Here is an 18,927-nt window from a genome sequence, read left to right as displayed (position 1 = left end):
TCACCTTAAAAATCCAAACAATAGAATTTTATGTATATCAGGTCATCCACCATTTATTAAAGTACATGTTTACACAAGTACCATACTTTCTAGAAGTAATCCTATTTCTTTGTTTTGTTTTCATTTGGTTTTGCCAATTAGAGAGATGGGTGTAGCTTGGGGTTTTTTGAAACATGGTCTTATGTAGCTGAGGCTGACTCAGATTCTTTCTGTAGACAAAGATGATTTTGAACTCCTGATCTTTAGTGCTTGAATTAAAGGCACGTGTCACCACATCTGCCTAGTATATCCATCCTTCTCCAAAGAAAAAGATCAATGAGAGAAAGTGATGCTGGATTATATTCTCAAAATCTCTTTAGAGGCTGACATCTTGATTCCAGATGTGATTTTCATCTGTATTGTTCTCCTTCATGGTTCTGTTGAATTAAATAAAGTCTGGCTTCCTACAGATATGAAATTGGAAAGGGAAGATCTGGATGGCTACCACAGAAGAGTTAATGACCAGGACTCCTGGTCCACACGTGATGTAATCAGCAAGAACTACATGCTTCTGGGATCCAGTGTTAAATGCTGAGAGACCTTGACATTGAGAAACATTGTCTTGAGTGTTGAGGGATAAAGATGGAGACCTTTCCCACTTCATTCATGCTTGAGACAGTAGGGTTTGACCCTTTTTCCACTGGAGTAGATCATGCTAGAAAAGACCAATTATTAGATACTGATTTGATGACTTATTTAGTACTTTACTTGGTTCCGTTGTGCTGTGGTACTGCCTGTTTGCTGAGCATGACTGACTGCACAAGTTACCTGAAGCAAAATGGCCCTGAGAAATGGCTGAAGCAAGGATTTGCTGCCTTCCACCTGCTGACTGCCAAGTATGCTTCTGGAAATTCTCACTTGCTTCCCTTCCCCGCCTTGTGGTCCTAGAGTATGAAATGAGAATACAAACCAGACCCACCCGGAAGCCCTTCCAGGGGTCATCCTGGTTTCAGTTCACTGCTAACACCACCTCTCTTCTGGTCTCATTGGTGTGAGAGAGCTGATTCCAAAATTGTTTACACAAAACCACCAGCTTACCAATGTGCATGGGATTTCTGCCTGAAAATAGACCAAGGCAGAAGAGACAGAGGGGTGGGGAAGAAATGGATTCTGCTGTCACCATCTGGGTTCTGATAAGGGGCTTGTTGACACATAACGACACCTTGTTGCTTAGGGCGTTTTAACTGTGATGTTCTTGGGACATCAGAATGACCACCAGTATTTTGGAGGGAGGAGGGAGTTTCAAGGCTCAGGAGGGAGTGATTTTATAATGAACTAGAACCTATGTAGCATGGTTCTGTTATCATGTGACCAGCTTTTAAAATAATCTTCACCAGTGAACACTCATGGTTACAGTAGATTATTTAAAGACTGTTCCTACAGGGATATGATACTTCAGGCATGGTGTCCCCTTACTCCACTGAGATCTCATTCCTTACCCCACCCCTTTTCTCAGGGCTTTGCTAGCTGAGTCATCTCACCACCCCTTAACACTTGGTACCACTGCAAATGAGCAAGAGAGCTCTAGTAGACCAACACAAGGTCCATTTGGGCTCCATGGCTCCCGCCATGATTCCAACACTCTGGAAGGTAAAAGCCAGAAGATTCAGGCTGACCTGAATGACATAGTGAGAAAACAAGAAACCTCAAAGGACCACAACTCCAAGGAGAAGAGCTGGCAGGAGAAGAAAATGGAAGATGAACGGTACAGGGGACTAGAGCTGGTATGCTAAGGAGGGACAGCCTGTTTGTCCCCTGTGTACCCTGAGTGACCTCGATGTTTTTCATTTAACCGAAAGAGCTGATGACCAGGTCCTAAACTTGCTGGGACAGGCTGCTTCTTCAAATGTGCTGTCCATCGCAATGTTGTGATAAGCCTAACTCGTCTCCACTCGCTGACTTGTCTGTGTGCTTGGCTTTGTACTGTTCTTCCTGGAAGTTCACAGTCACAGTAAAGGGGGAAGATGAGCTACAAAGCAACAGATAGGGTCACAAATTGGGAGCAGAGAGCTGATGCCCACATCTGTGTTCTGGCTGCCGTACTCTGCCCCTTTTACGTTTTTAAATTAACTGCAAATATAAAGACTTACAGTTTTCAACCTAGAAAAATCTTTATTTCTGCCTTCTGAGAAGTCAAAAGTTTGGACAGTTTGGACCTCAATTTTCTGGATGCCACACCCAACAGAATCTGAAATGGCTGCTTTCTTCTGTGACATCAGACACAGAGCCAAGCTTTTACCCTCAGCACTTAAGAGGCAGAGTCAAGTGGCTGTGTATGAGTCTGAGGCTAGCCTAATCTACACAATAAATTCCCTGGCTAAATAGTGGGACCTGTCTCTCAGAAAACAAACAAACAAACAAACAAACAAACAAACAAAATAAAGCAAAAGCAGTCTTCATCCCCTGAGGATTGGAGACAGTTTATTCAGGAACCCAGCATTGGGAGGCAGAGACAAGTTGATCCCTGGAGCTCTCTGTCCTCCCAGAAGACACAAATTGATGAGCTCCAGGTTCACTGAGAGACCATGACTCCAAAAACTTACATGGAGAGGAAATGAAGAAGATGCTCAGTGTTGACCTCTGGTCTCCAGACACCTGGACAGTCTCTCACACATGTGCACATAATAATTTCTGCACATAAAACAGTGCAGCAGGAAACACTCAGAGAAGGGGACACAGACATTGTTCCCTCAAAATATGCTTGCAGTAGTGTCTAGGAACTAGCTAGATCGTGTGTCAGCAGAAGTGGGTAAATAAAAGTTGTTCTTTCATGAAGAGACATCAGAGCTGTGTCTGTGACAATTATTACCTCTTCCTTGGTTCCTGTGATGCCCATAGCTGTGCCAATGAAGACTCAGAGATGCTATGCCCCCTGCCAGCTCCTGCCTTCTTCAGAGGAAGAAGCCTGAAGAGTGCTGGTCTAGCTCCCAGCTGACATCTGTGGAGAACACAGCCTGCCTCCCATGCTCAGCAGGGACAGACCAGCTGCAGCCCCCTCATCGAAGGCTTCCATGCTGCATAGGGCGCTCTCTCAAGTCCTCCTCCAGGAATGACAAGGAGCTGCAAGAAGAAGGCCACTCAGTCTCTCTTCAGAGTCTCAGACTCTGCAGAGCTCGATGACTGTTAGCTGTGTAGAGAGTCATGTGAGGCTCGGAGGGCATGGAACACCTTTTCTTCCCCTGTCATAATTAGTTTCGGATCCCACCTCCCATGAACTCCAGTGGGCTTTTCAGGCCCATTAAGGAAAAGCTGGTTCCTCTCAACCACCCAAAGAAAGGAATCTGAACTCTTCCTCCATCTCTGGGCTGAGAATTGACCCTTGGATCTGCTCCAGAGATCAGATGGCCTCCTTGTCCTCAGGAATTGAAGGAAAATCTCCAGCTCCTGGCCCCCCTCCACCTGCCTTGGCTACCTATGGCCATGGTGTGCTGCCTCTCACAGTCTCCCATTTCAAGGCCCAATCATGGCTGCCTGTGGCTCTGAGGCTCTGCTAATAAAGATCACCTGGAGGGTGACTGACTGCTCAGCTGCTGTCTCTGACCCTGCACTGTTTGCTAAGTTCTAACAGGGACTGTTCCTTCAGGAAGCTGAGTCACCTGAAGACACACCAAGGGGAAGAATAATTATTCCCTCAATGAGAATCCAAGCAGTGAGCAAACCACTTGGAAGCCGCCTGCTTTCCCGAGTTTTAACTAAAATGCATAACTTTTGCTTTGGATACTGACCAAAGTCCTAAGCATCCCCCTGCCCCACACCTGAGCTTTCTCTCTCTGTCTGGACACTGCTCTTCACAGCTGTTTGCTGACACACACTGTTGCTTCACACTTAGAAGGCAAGTCTTTCTTGCCTCCTCTGTTTCCCTCTTAGTGGCTGCTGGGATGCCCAGCTTGCCTGCCTCTCCTTGCTTTTTCTCCTAATTTCTAAACAAATGAGCTTTCTTCTGAATATATTTAAAAACTCCTTTATTAGAGAGACCTACAACCTGTGGAAAGGAACCCTGATTACACCATAACAAGTGACTTTCTCAGTCTGTTGTTGGAAATGCAGAGAACTTGGCTATTGCACCATGGGACAGCCTGAGACCACTCTGGCAACTTGTTGATTGGGGAAGCTGATTAGGAGGAGCAAGCAGTCTTAGCTCTCCCATCAAAGAATTAGGAAGGATTCATGAAGGAGACAATTGCAAATGTTTAAAAATCTAAAGCCTCAGAGGAACAGTCTTTTTCTCAGTCTCTCTGTCTGGCAGTATCTCATGACAGCGTTTGAGTCTGGCCTCCAGCCTTTCACCTCCATCTCTCAAATGAGGTGCATAGACTAATGCTCCTTCTCTACACTGGTCTTCTCTGTCCTGTGGCCTCCAGTTGTGAGTCTGTATTGCATGAGTCCATGAGTGGATATGTTGATTTCTACATGTTCTGTAGTGTTCTCTACAGTGCACACACACACACACACACACACACACACACACACACACACACTCACACACACACACACACACACACACACACACACACACTCTTCTTAGCACCCTCAAATGATCAGTCCCTATGAAACAGTTACCGTGACAATCTTATTAATGCTGTGCACTGTCATTTCCACAGACAGCCTGAGTACTTGACAGGGCTGTGTCAAATACTATGCTGACCCCGGGCATCTGTCAGTCAAGAGTAGTCCTCGTAAGAGGATCCAAAGGTTCAAGAAATTCCAAGTTTTGTACACAACCTCTCACCAATAGAAAAGACATCTCTGCACAAAAAGACATCTGTCTATCAGTTTGGACACCAACAAATACTCACTGTGGTTTATAGGTCAACTGAGGAAGTATTTCTTGAGACAATACCTCATGATAGTCATCAAGTGTGGAAGAAAAGCTAAGGCCTTACTTCTAGGATATCACTCTGGGTGTACCCCATAACGGAAGTGTGTAGTTAGTAGGTTGGAATTCTCGAGAGTGCACAAGTCCCCAGATTCAAATCTCAGCACAAGGAAAAACAGAAATAAATATTCTGTTGGGTTTAGTGTATTTTTTTTATTGGCTGATATGTTCTTGGACATCTTACATAGAGCAGTGTTCTCCTGCAGGTCCATAAGACTAGACCATTAGTCCTAGCTCTGGAGGCAAATGTGTGTAGTTGGAAATGCAGAAAGGAACCTAATACAGGAACCAATCAGAAGAATACAGTGCAGTATGCCTTGAGTAAAGGGTTTTGTTATTGTTTGTAAAACTTTCTCATGTGTCTGCACTCAAATCTTTCTACACTCACATGTGCCATGCATGTGCAGGTAAATGTGCCATGCATATACATGTACTAACTCTTGAGCTGGAGTTATCTGTAGTTATGGCCTCTGGGTGACAAACTGGGGTCCTCTGGAAGGGAAGAAATCTGGAAGAAGGGAAGTTCTCTTAACCACTGACATCTCACCCATCCGTAAGACTTATTTGTGCTCATGTGTTTCTGTGTGTCTGTGTACATGTGTATGAACATGCCAACAGATGCTATTAGAAGACATCAGATATCCTGGAATGGAATTACAGGCAGTTTTAAGCCACCAAGCATAGGTGCTGAAAGGAAACTTGGGTCCTTTGGAAGAGCAGCATGTGCTCTTAACCACTGAGCCATCTCTGCACACCCCAACATCATAGAATTTTAAAAATAAAGGAAAGAAATGTAGATCTCTTTTATGATTCTGGTTTTCCAAGGCTTTATTTCTAATTTGTAGCCAGGCAATAGAAAACTTGGTCTGTCCATTATTGAAAACAGTCATGAAATCTTCAGCCAGTCAATAGGCAACACAGAGATTTCTATGTAGAGTTCAGATTCAGAATTCAAACTGCCCTGCACAAGAGGGCTTGGAATTTGATGTCCTACAATGCTACCAGCAGCACCATGGCTTGGCCAAGGAAGAAACAGAAGGCCAGTTGCATAAGCAGGCAGTGTACCAATCTGTGGGTTCTGTACGTTGAAGACTCTGAGGCACAGGCTCCACCCACAGAGCCTGCTCTATATCTGTGGGCCCAAGTGGAGCTCACCCATTACCCGTGATTTCCAGGACAACCAGCACTCAGTTCCACAGGGGCCACAACGCACACTGGGTAAAACACTGACTGTCTGGGTCTGGGACAGGAGGGGCAGTGATGGGGCAGTGTCCAGGAGAAGTGGCACTGTGGACCTAGTAACAGCAGAGGGCCTTAAAAAGTAATATAGAAGTTAGTCTTTTCTTTCTTTCCCTAGAATGAGTCCCCATATTAGAGCTTAAAATTGCTTTTCAGAAAACTTTCCTCCCCACGATTATCCACAGGTTAATCCTAAGTGAGCCTGGCTGGCACATGTGGAGGCTATAGTCTCAGCACACAGTGTACCAGACAGGAGGTCACTACCATGGGCATAAGTGAAGCAGATTGGGTGTACTCTGTGTTTTCGTAGTCACCTCTAGTTGTCTAGGAAGCTCCTCTGGTGTTTATTTCCAGTTAATCCTATGTAGCCCTTTAATTCTATTAGAGACTTTGCTTGGTGGGGAATGAGAGCTTCAAGTCATTGCCTTCAAAAGAGCTTGGGGGCCTCTTGGACTAGCAGTGCCATGGCTGCCAGAGCTTTTGGACAGGGGTCGTTCTGGTGCTACAACATCTAATTTCTTTTTTTAAAAAATCTACTATAGGTCACATACTGTCCCCAACTGTTCGAACTAATATCTTAAGGACAAGGTCTTGTCTTTCTGCCTCCTTCATCTGGTTCAGGATTTTTCCAATTTACCATCCCAGCTATGGTCACCCAAGTCTGAGTTCTTGATAGCCCCAGAAAGAGGTTTTACCCATTAAAATAAAATTGAGCACCCAGATTCAATAAAATTCAGCAACCTCTAAATGAGAAACGTCCATCTTTATTTTTCATATAATTAATTCAATTTTACTCAAACATACAATAAGATTATTATACAGCTGTAGAAACTGAAATCCATACCAAATGTGGTAGTTTTCGCAGAATTATCTGGGCCTTTTCTGGTAGTTTTGGTAACAGGAGGCTAGAAGGCTCAAAATGCTAAAATATTTTGGTTTCAGATTTTCCTAGTGCCAAAGTGTATACAAATATCATCTATATACTGTACAATGGTTTCTTGTGGTTAAAGAAGCCAAAAAGGCTTTCCCTGAATCCTGGAGGATTGACCGTATCACTGGCAATTTCCAGTGATTTGCTACTCCAGCTTGAAAGCAAACACCTACTTCCTTGGTTACTTTCTAACTGCTGTGATCAAATAGGGCAAAACCAACCTGAAAAATAAATTGGTTCCTTTTGGCTTTCAGTTCCAGGGAGACATTGGGACACAGCCCAGCATTCTGTCAAAGTTATGACAGCAGGCATGGAAGTCATCGTAGTAGGAAAATAGCCAGTCACATTATATTCATGTTCAGAAAGCAGACCATGAACAAGACATGAGGCCAGGCTAGGGACCCTCAAGCCTTGGCCTCAAAGGCCACCTCCTCCACCCCCTTCTCAAACCAATTGGGGACAGGGACCCTCAGCGTTTGAACACAAAGATTCCTGTGTGATTTTGGGGAAGTCTAATTAAGATCATCTGTAGAATCAATTTCCAACAGAAAGGGTGACATGTTGGGGATTTAGAAAGTGTTAACTCAGGAATACAGAGGGGAGTGTGTGCTAGCCCCAGAGAGTTTGGAAGTGCTCAGACATTGAGCTGGTAAGGCATATCATAAATAAGCTGGCAGTGTGTGTGTCTTTCATTCATGAATCCAGAGGTCTTGATGGGGTACAGAGCCATGCATGCTCCTACTGGAGCTCAGAACAGATTAACAATTTACTGATAAACTTAACCACTGGTCCCTCTTTTAAACTTCTGTTTAGTTGTTATAGGGGGATGTGGAGATCAGCGGTCACCTTTGTGAAATCTACTTGCTTTTCCCCCTCTCACATAGGTTCACTGAATCAATCTCAGTTCACCAGACTTGAATTGCAAGGGCCTTTGCTGGTGGACCCACCACCTCACTCCACCCACCCCATTATCTCCATAGTTCTTTGTAGCAGGATGCAAATTGTGAAGACTTAGGTAAAATAGCCCTGCCTAGGTGAAATGTTAAGGCCTAGGTCACTGTTTCCAAGCTAGGCTGACATTTTATGCTGTTACTAATATTATGAGGGAACTTTCTCATGTGTTGTTTCTACTGTTTCTAGGAAACTTTCTCATGCCCTCGATGATTACATCTTCTGTTATGTCTCATGCCCTTGGAAATCATGATAAAAGTCAATAGAATTGCTTTGTGTAGTTACTCACAAGACACTTGGACCCCAACCAACACGCAGCAGCACCTCCTGCACCTGTGTAAGCCCTTATGGTATTTGCCTTTATAAGCTGCCCCTGGGATGGACCTCAATGTAAGAGAGACACTTGAAACTATTTACATTAGGACTTCCATTTTGAGGGGTTGGGGATTTAGCTCTGTGGTAGAGCGCTTGCCTAGCATGCGCAAGGCCCTGGATTCGGTCCCCAGCTCTGAAAAAAGAAAAGAATAAAAAAAGACTTCCATTTTGAGTAGTGGTGAAGTAAAATTTAAGTTTGCAAAAGCTCCCTGTGACTAACATCCTGCCTGCCAGAAAGTATATACGGTAACTGACATCCAGGTTGGCAAGTTAAGACATGAATGTTAGACAAGGCAAGTCCCCTGCCACAGTTGAATACTCCAACCATTGGAACAGGATAAATTTATGACAAAGACATGTTATTCAAGAGGTCCTTCTTCCCTAATTCCTGATTGATGAAAACAGACATTTGTAGATCTTAGGTTTAAAAAAAACCAGAATCTTGAATCAATGTCACAGTCAGCTCCCAAGTATGACCTGAGTCCCTGATCTATAAGGCTTGGGGTGTGTTGTTCAGTAAACCATCCCTGTTTGACTGAGATCCGTGTCTGAGTGGTTTGTGGGATGACAGGAACATTTGAATCATGGTGGCATTTTGCACCCTAGACCCAGCATTGTCTATTGAACAATGGTGGTGCAGGCTTTCAATCCCAGCATTTGGATGCAGGGACAGGAGAATCTCTGAGTCTGAAGCCATCCTGGTGAGTTTTGGGACAGCTAAAGCTACAGGGATAATCTTGTCTTAAAAAAACTTGACAAGGTTCACATAAAACTTTTGTTCATATTTACTATATCTGCTCATATTCATCTTAAAATCAAAACCATAGAATTTTATGTATAGCAAGTCATCCACCACTTACTAAAGTACATGTTCACACAAGTACCATGCTTTCTAGAAGTAATCCTATTTCTTTGTTTTGTTTTCATTTGGTTTTGGAAATTAGAGAGATGGGTGTAGCTTGGGTTTTTGTTGAAACATGGTCTCATGTAGCTTAGACTGACTCAGATTCTTTCTGTAGACAACGATGATTTTGAACTCCTGATCCTTAATGCTTGAATTAAAGACACGTGTCACCACATCTGCCTAGTAAACCCATCCTTCTCCAAAGAAAAAGATCAATGAGAGAAAGTGATGCTGGATTATATTCTCAAAATCTCTTCAGAGGCTGACATCTTGATTCTAGATGTGATTTTCATCTCTATTGTTCTCTATCATTGTTCTGTTGAATTAAAAAAAGTTTGGCTTCCTACAGATATGAAATTGGAAAGGGAAGATCTGGATGGCTACCACAGAAGAGTTGATGACCAGGACTCCTGGTCCACACGTGATGTAATCAGCAAGAGCCACGTGCTACTGGGATCAATCACTCAATGCTGGGAGACCTTGACATTGAGAAACATTGTCTTGAGTGTTGAGGGATAAAGATGGAGATCTTTCCCACTTCATTCATGCTTGAGACCGTTGGGTTTGACCCTGTTCCCACTGGAGTAGAATACGCTAGACAAGACCAACTATTAGATACTGACTTGATGACTTATTTAGTACTTTACTTGGTTCAGTTGTGCTGTGGTACTGCCTGTTTCTGGAGCATGACTGACTGCACTAGCTACCTGAAGCAGAATGGCCCTGAGAAATGGCTGAAGCAAGGATTTGCTGCCTTCCACCTGCTGACTGCCAAGTATGCTTCTGGAAATTCTCACTTGCTTCCCGGCCCTACCTTGTGGTATGAAATGAGAATACAAACCAGACCCACCTGGAAGCCCTTCCAGGGGTTATCCTGGTTTCAGTTCACTGCTAACACCACCTCTCTTCTGGTCTCATTGGTGTGAGAGAGCTGATTCTAGAAAAGATTGCCACAAAACCACCAGCTTACCAATGTGCATGGGATTTCTGCCTGAAAATAGACCAAGACAGAAGAGACAGAGGGGTGGGGAAGAAACGGATTCTGCTGTCACCATCTGGGTTCTGATAAGCGGCTTGTTGACCCATAACGACACCTGGTTGCTTAGGGCGTTTTAACTGTGATGTTCTTGGGACATCAGCTTGTCGACCAGTATTTTGGAGGGAGGAGGGAGTTACAAGGCTCAGGAGGGAGTGATTTTATAATGAACTAGAACCCATGTAGTATGGTTCTTTTATTATCATATGAACAGCTTTTAAAATAATCTTCACCAGTGAACACTCATGGTTACAGTAGATTATTTAAAGACTGTTCCTACAGGGATATGATACTTCAGGCAAGGTCTCCCTTTACTCCACTGAGATCTCATCCCTTACCCCACCCCTTTTCTCAGGGCTTTGCTAGCTGAGCCATCTCACCACCCCTTAACACTTGGTACCACTGCAAATCAGCAAGAGAGCTCTAGTAGACCAAGGCAAGGTCCATTTGGGCTCCATGGCTCCAGCCATGATCCCAACACTCTGGGAGGTAAAGGCCAGAAGATTCAGGCTGACCTGAATGACATAGTGAAAAAACAAGAAACCTCAAAGGACCACAACTCCAAGGAGAAGAGCTGGCATGAGAAGAAAATGGAAGATGAACGGTACAGGAGACTAGAGCTGGTAAGCTAAGGAGGGACAGACTGTTGTTCCCCCGTGCACCCTGAGTAACCTTGATGCCCGCTGCCAGCTCCAGCCTTCTTCAGAGGAAGAAGCCTGATGAGTGCTGGTCTAGCTCCCAGCTGACATCTGTGGAGAACAAAGCCTGCCTCCCATGCTCAGCAGGGACAGACCAGGTGGAGCCCCCTCATCTAAGGCTTCCATGCTGCATAGGGCGCTCTCTCAAGTCCTCCTCCGGGAATGACAAGGAGCTGCAAGAAGAAGGCCACTCAGTCCCTCTTCAGATCACAGAGTCTGCATAGCTCGATGACTGTTAGCTGTGCAGAGAGTCATGTGAGGCTCTGAGGCTATTGAAGACCTTTTCTTCCCCTGTCATAATTAGTTTCGGATCCCACCTCCCATGAACCCCAATGGGATTTTTCAGGCCCATTAAGGAAAAGCTGGTTCCCCTCAACGACCCAAAGAAAGAAATCTGAACTCTTCCTCCATCTCTGGGCTGACATTTGACCCTTGGATCTGCTCCAGAGATCAGATGGCCTCCTTGTCCTGAGGAATTGAAGGAAAATCTCCAACTCCTGGCCCACCCCACCCGCCTTGGCTGCCTATGGCCATGGTGTGCTGCCTCTCACAGTCTCCCATTTCAAGGCCCAATCATGGCTGCCTGTGGCTCTGAGGCTCTGCTAATAAAGATCACCTGGAGGGTGACTGACTGCTCAGTTGCTGTCTCTGACCCTGCACTGTTTGCTAAGTTCTAACAGGGACTGTTCCTTCAGGAAGCTGAGTCACCTGAAGTCACGCCAAGGGCAAGAAGAATTATCCCCTCAATGAGAATCCAAGCAGTGACCAAACCACTTGGAAGCCGCCTGCTTTCCCAAGTTTTAACTAAAAAGCATAACTTTCCCTTTGGATACTGACCAAAGTCCTAAGCATCCCCCTGCCCCACACCTGAGCTTTCTCTCTGTCTGGACACAGCTCTTCACAGCTGTTTGCTGACACACACTGCTGCCTCACACTTAGAAGGCAAGTCTTTCTTGCCTTCTCTGTTTCCCTCTTAGTGCCTGCTGGGATGCCCAGCTTGCCTGCCTCTCCTTGGGTTTTCTCCTAATTTCTAACCAAATGAGCTTTCTTCTGAATATATTTAAAAATTCCTTTATTAGAGAGACCTACAACCTGTGGAAATGAACCCCGATCACACAGTAACAAGTGACTTTCTCAGTCTGTTCTTGGAGATGCAGAGAACGTGGCTATTGCACCGTGGGACAGCCTGAGACCACTCTGGCAACTTGTTGATTGGGGAAGCTGATTAGGAGGAGCAAGCAGTCTTAGCTCTCCCATCAAAGAATTAGGAAGGATTCATGAAGGAGACAATGGCAAATGTTCAAAAAGCTAAAGCCTCAGAGGAACAGTCTTTTTCTCTGTCTCTCTCTCTGGCATTATCTCATGACAGCGTTTGAGTCTGGCCTCCAGCCTTTCACCTCCATCTCTCAAATGAGGTGCATAGACTAATGCTCCTTCTCAACACTGGTCTTCTCTGTCCTGTGGCCTCCAGTTATGAGTCTGTTGATTGCATGAGTCCATGAGTGGATAAGTTGATTTCTACATGTTCTGTAGTGTTCTCTACAGTGCGCACACACACACACACACACACACACACACACACACACACTCTTCTTAGCACCCTCAAATGATCAGTCCCTATGAAACAGTTACTGTGACAATCTTATTAATGCTGTGCACTGTCATTTCCACATACAGCCTGAGTACTTGGCAGGGCTGTGTCAAATACTATGCTGACCCCGGGCATCTGTCTGTCAAGAGTAGTCCTTGTAAGAGGATCCAAAGGTTCAAGAAATTCCAAGATTTGTACATAACCTCTCACCAATAGAAAAGACATCTCTGCCCAACAAGACATCTGTCTATCAGTTTGGACACCAACAAATACTCACTGTGGTTTAGAGGTCAACTGAGGAAGTATTTCTTGAGACAATACCTTATGATAGTCATCAAGTGTGGAAGAAAAGCTAAGGCCTTACTACTAGGGTGTAACTCTGGCTGTACCCCATAACCGAAGTGTGCGGTTAGTTGGTTGGAATTCTCGAGATTGCACATGGCCCCAGATTCAAATCCCAGCACAAGGAACAACAGAAGTAAATATTCTGTTGGGTTTAGTGTATTTTTTTATTGGCTGATATGTTCTTGGACATCTTACATAGAGCAGTGTTCTCCTGCAGGTCCATAAGCCTAGACCATTAGTCCTAGCTCTGGAGTCAAATGTATGTAGTTGGAAATGCAGAAGGGAACCTTATACAGGAACCGATCAGAAGAATACAGTGCAGTATGCCTTGAGTAAAGGGTTTGGTATTTTTTTTTCAGTTACTACTGTACTTTATTGTGTTCAACCAAATCACCATGTTACAAAAATAGCAAGCTGCCATAATAAAAAATAAGGCTCCTCTATCCAGCACCAGATAGCATCATTTTACTTTCAAGCCTAGAAATTGCACACTTGTATATAAACCAACCGAAGATGAGGATTGAGAGTTCATCTTGGTGGATTTTTCCTTTGATGAATATGAAGTGTCCTTCCTTATCTTTTTGATGACTTTTAATTGAAAATTGATTTTATTTGATATTAGAATGGCTACTCCAGCTTGCTTCTTCTGACCATTTGCTTGGAAAGTTGTTTTCCAGCCTTTCACTCTGAGGTAGTGTCTGTCTTTGTCTCTGAGGTGTGTTTCCTGTAGGCAGCAGAATGCAGGGTCCTCATTGCGTATCCAGTTTGTTAATCTATGTCTTTTTATTGGGGAGTTGAGGCCATTGATGTTGAGAGATATTAAGGAATAGTGATTATTGCTTCCTGTTATATTCATATTTGGATGTGAGGTTATGTTTGTGTGCTTTTCTTCTCTTTGTTTTGTTGCCAAGATGATTAGTTTCTTGCTTCTTCTAGGGTATAGCTTGCCTCCTTATGTTGGGCTTTACCCTTTATTATCCTTTGTAGTGCTGGATTTGTAGAAAGATATTGTGTAAATTTGGTTTTGTCATGGAATATTTTGCTTTCTCCATCTATGTTAATTGAGAGTTTTGCAGGATACAGTAACCTGGGCTGGCATTTGTGTTCTCTTAGGGTCTGTATGACATCTGTACAGGATCTTCTGGCCTTCATAGTTTCTGGCGAAAAGTCTGGTGTGATTCTGATAGGTCTGCCTTTATATGTTACTTGACCTTTTTCCCTTACTGCTTTTAATAGTCTTTCTTTATTTTGTGCGTTTGGTGTTTTGACAATTATGTGACGGGAGGTGTTTCTTTTCTGGTCCAATCTATTTGGAGTTCTGTAGGCTTCTTGTATGCCTATGGGTATCTCTTTTTTTAGGTTAGGGAAGTTTTCTTCTATGATTTTGTTGAAGATATTTACTGGTCCTTTGAGCTGGGAGTCTTCACTCTCTTCTATACCTATTATCCTTAGGTTTGATCTTCTCATTGAGTCCTGGATTTCCTGTATGTTTTGGACCAGTAGCCTTTTCTGCTTTACATTATCTTTGACAGTTGAGTCAATGATTTCTATGGAATCTTCTGCTCCCAAGATTCTCTCTTCCATCTCTTGTATTCTGTTGGTGAAGCTTGTATCTACAGCTCCTTGTCTTTTCTTTTGATTTTCTATGTCCAGGGCTGTTTCCATGTGTTCTTTCTTGATTGCTTCTATTTCCATTTTTAATTCCTTCAACTGTTTGATTGTGTTTTCCTGGAATTCTTTCAGGGATTTTTGCGATTCCTCTCTGTAGGCTTCTACTTGTTCTCTAAGGGAGTTCTTTATGTCTTTCTTGAAGTCCTCCAGCATCATGATCAAATATGATTTTGAAACTAGATCTTGCTTTTCTGGTGTGTTTGGATATTCCGTGTTTGCTTTGGTGGGAGAATTGGGCTCCGATGATGCCATGTAGTCTTGGTTTCTGTTGCTTGGGTTCCTGCGCTTGCCTCTCGCCATCAGATTATCTCTAGTGTTACTTTGTTCTGCTATTTCTGACCGTGGCTAGACTGTCCTATAAGCCTGTGTGTCAGGAGTGCTGTAGACCTGTTTTCCTGTTTTCTTTCAGCCAGTTATGGGGACAGAGTGTTCTGCTTTTGGGCGTGTAGTTTTTCCTCTCTAGAGGTCTTCAGCTGTTCCTGTGGGCCTGTGTCTTGAGTTCACGAGGCAGGTTTCTTGCAGGGGAAAAGTTGGTCCTACCTGTGGTTCCAAGGCTCAAGTTTGCTCGTGGGGTACTGCCTAAGTCCTCTCCGCTGTGGCAGCAACCGGGAAGATCTGCGCCACTCTTTCCGGGAGACTCCGTGCACCAGGGTTCCAGATGACGTTTGGTGTTTTCCTCTGGCGTCTGGATGTGCACAGAGTGCAGTCTCTTTTTGTTTCCCAGGCGTGTCCGCCTCTCTGAAGGTTCAGCTCCCCCTCCCATGGGATTTGGGTGCAGAGAACTGTTTATCCGGTCTGTTTCCTTCAGGTTTCGGCGGTGTCTCAGGCGCAGGGGTCCTGCCGCTCCCGGGCCCTCCCCTACGGGAACCCAGAGGCCTTATACAGTTTCCTCTTGGGCCAGGGATGTGGGCAGGGGTGGGCAGTGTTGGTGGTCTCCTCCGATCTGCAGCCTCAGGAGTGCCCACCTGATCAGGCGGTGAGGTCTCTCTCCCATGGGGTTTGGGAGCAGAGAGCTGCTGCGGGCCAGGATCCGCGGGTGTGGGACTTCCGGTAAACACAGGAAGTGCCCGGTCCTAGAGGAATTTTGCCTCTATGTGTCCTGAGTTCACCAGGCAGGTTTCTTGCAGGGGAAAAGTTGGTCCTACCTGCGGTTCCAAGGCTCAAGTTTGCTCGTGGGGTACTGCCTAAGTCCTTTCTGCTGTGGCAGCAGCCGGGAAGATCTGCGCCGCTCTTTCCGGGAGACTCCGTGCACCGTTTGGTGTTTTCCTCTGGCGTCTGGATGTGCAGAGTGCAGACTCTTCTGGTTTCCCAGGCGTGTCCGCCTCTCTGAAGGTTTAGCTCTCCCTCCCATGGGATTTGGGTGCAGAGAACTGTTTATCCGGTCTGTTTCCTTCAGGTTCCGGCGGTGTCTCAGGCGCAGGGGTCCTGCCGTTCCCGGGCCCTCCCCTACGGGAACCCAGAGGCCTTATACAGTTGTCTCTTGGGCCAGGGATGTGGGCAGGGGTGGGTAGTGTTGGTGGTCTCCTCCGATCTGCAGCCTCAGGAGTGCCCACCTGATCAGGCGGTGAGGTCTCTCTCCCACAGGGTTTGGGAGCAGAGAGCTGCCGGTATTATTTTTAAGTGCAATATTTAAAGGTTATTTTTTAACTTTCACATATGTCTGCATTCAAATGTTTCTATACTCACATGTGCCGTGCTTGTGCAGGTACAGTGCCATGCATATACATGTACTAACTCCTGAGCTGGAGTTATCTGTAGTTGTGACCTCTGGGTGACAAACTGGGGTCCTCTGGAAGGGAAGAAATCCAGAAGAAGGGAAGTTCTCTTAACCGCTGACATCTCACCCATCCCTACGACTTATTTGTGCTCATGTGTCTCTGTGTGTCTGTGTTCATGTGTATCAACATGCCAACAGACGCTATTAGAGGACATCAGATGTCCTGGAATGGAATTACAGGCAGTTTTAAGCCACCCAGCATAGGGGCTGAAAGGAAACTTGGGTCCTCTGGAAGAGCAGCAAGAGCTCTTAACCACTGAGCCATCTCTGCACATCCAACATCATAGAATTTTAAAAATAAAGGAAAGAAATGTAGATCTCTCTTATGATGCTGGCTTCCCAAGGCTTTGTTTCTAAGTTGTAGCCAGGCAATAGAAAACTTGGTCTGTCCATTACTGAAAGCAGTCATGAAGTCTGCAGTCAGTCAACAGGCAACACAGAGATTTCTATGTAGAGTTCAGATTCAGACTTCAAACTGCCCTGCACAAGAGGGCTTGGAATTTGATGCCCTACAATGCACCCAGGAGCCCTGTGGCTTGGCCAAGGAAGAAACAGAAGGCGGTTGCACAAGCAGGCAGTGAACCAATCTGTGGGTTCTGCACGTTGAAGACTCTGACGCACAGGCTCCACCCACAGGGCTGCTCCATATCTGTGGGCCCAAGTGGAGCTCAGCCATTACCTCTGATTTCCAGGACAGCCAGCACTCAGTTCCACAGGAGCCACAACGCACACTGGGTAAGACACTGACTGTCTGGGTCTGGGACAGGAGGGGCAGTGATGGGACAGTGTCCAGGAGACGTGGCACCATGGACCTAATGACAGCAGAGGGCCTTCAGGAAGAGAGAGGGCAAAGTGAGCTAAGGTGAGAGTAGTCACTTCTCTTCTGTTCTCACAGGAAACATGGGTCTGAAGCTGCTGGAGTCCAGACTTTGTCTCCTTCTGTCGCTGGGACTTGTCTTGATGCTTGCCTCATGCCAGCCACCAACCCCTTCCCAGTGGTTTGAAATCCAGCACATCTATAATAGGGCTTATCCCCGATGTAATGATGCAATGCGACACAGAAACAGATTCACAGGACATTGTAAGGACATAAATACTTTTCTTCATACAAGTTTTGCTAGTGTTGTTGGTGTGTGTGGCAATAGAAACATCCCCTGTGGAAACAGGACATATAGAAATTGTCATAACAGTCGATATCGGGTATCTATAACTTTCTGTAACCTCACAACTCCGGCAAGGATTTATACCCAATGTAGATACCAAACTACAAGATCCAGGAAGTTCTACACAGTTGGCTGTGACCCGAGGACTCCACGGGACAGTCCCATGTATCCAGTGGTTCCGGTTCACTTGGATAGGATATTTTAGCTCCGGTGCCAGCACTTTGTACCTGAGCTCATCGGCTCCTGCCAAGATCACAGTAGTGAAGATCCAGTTCCTCTGTCTGCACTGCATATCAGCTCCTGTCCTCATGAAACCTGTCCCTGACTCCTTTTAGTATAGCTTAACAGATTTTTGTAATCAATAAACACCTTTGCATATGCATCTAGATCTCTAGTGTCTCTGTGTCTGTCAAGGGTGGGGAGAAAGGAAGCCGGAGACACACACACACATAATGTGTGTGTGTGGTGTGTGTGTGTGTGTGTGTGTGTGTGTGTGTGTGTGTGTAGAGGCAGGGCCTCATACTAATTGAGGCATCTTCCCAGTTTCCGGAAACAAATGAATGCTACCAGCATTCTGGAAACAAATGAATCTGGCATCTTTCCAGAACATTCCTACAGGAAATCTTCCCTCAAGTTTGTCTGTGGGGAAGAAGTGGGTGGGAGAGGAGACCAGGGATTTGGGATCTCTCAGTGAGGCTATCTACCCCTTGCCCTCTCCCTGCATGGCTGTCCTCAGAGGTCAACTGTGAGACAATTCAACAGAAACCAGGAAGGCACAGAGTCCAAGATAAGGGGCATGGAATCCACACAGAAAAGAGATGAATGATGAGAGGTTCTGCCCTGAGTCCTGAGGACAGAACTCTAGTCAGGGATCATTTCAGACAGGAAGGTGCTATCCTTTTAAGGACATGTGCGAGCCCAGCATCACCAGATGTGCCAGTGAGCCTCCATGCAGTAACAGATACAGAGTGTAGCAGAGCAGTGACATCCTCATGTCCGTACCTCTGTCTTTCAGTCTGAATCTCCAGCTTCCATTTGGCTGTTCCTTTCTGGGTCCCCAGATGCAATACTTGGCCTCTCTCCACCACTGGACCATTGTGGTACTTCTTGTTCTCAGTGGACCACAGTCAGGGCTGCAGGGGAGTCATTCCTGTGGAGCAGTAAATGCAGATGCTGTCCTTCAGGTTGGTGCGTGGAATCTGCATTTTTCACAAGAATGGTAAGTTTGGGAAACTTCATTGGTTAACATAATCCACTGACTTCAGGCGAAATTGGGTACAGCCTGTGGGTCTCACTATGTACCTCTAGGTGTCCTGGAACTTAGAATGTAA

At 45.3% G+C, this 18,927-nt stretch overlaps 2 protein-coding genes across 2 annotated transcripts in view; both read left to right on the top strand.

Annotated features, from left to right (window-relative positions):
• Positions 1–18,927, top strand: part of Rnase17 (ribonuclease 17) — a 52,506-nt gene that overhangs the window by 21,807 nt on the left and 11,772 nt on the right. The window lies entirely within an intron of this gene.
• Positions 17,111–17,981, top strand: Rnase3 (ribonuclease A family member 3). The gene is given in 2 exon segments (NM_138902.1): positions 17,111–17,168; positions 17,329–17,981. A coding segment is annotated over 1 exon segment (468 nt). The 5' UTR covers positions 17,111–17,168; positions 17,329–17,333; the 3' UTR covers positions 17,802–17,981.

The sequence above is a fragment of the Rattus norvegicus genome, chromosome 15 (assembly GCF_021556685.1).
Source record: "Rattus norvegicus strain SHRSP/BbbUtx chromosome 15, alternate assembly SHRSP_T2T, whole genome shotgun sequence".
Classification (NCBI taxonomy): Eukaryota; Metazoa; Chordata; class Mammalia; order Rodentia; family Muridae; genus Rattus; species Rattus norvegicus.
This window is presented reverse-complemented; position numbering and strand designations above follow the sequence as displayed.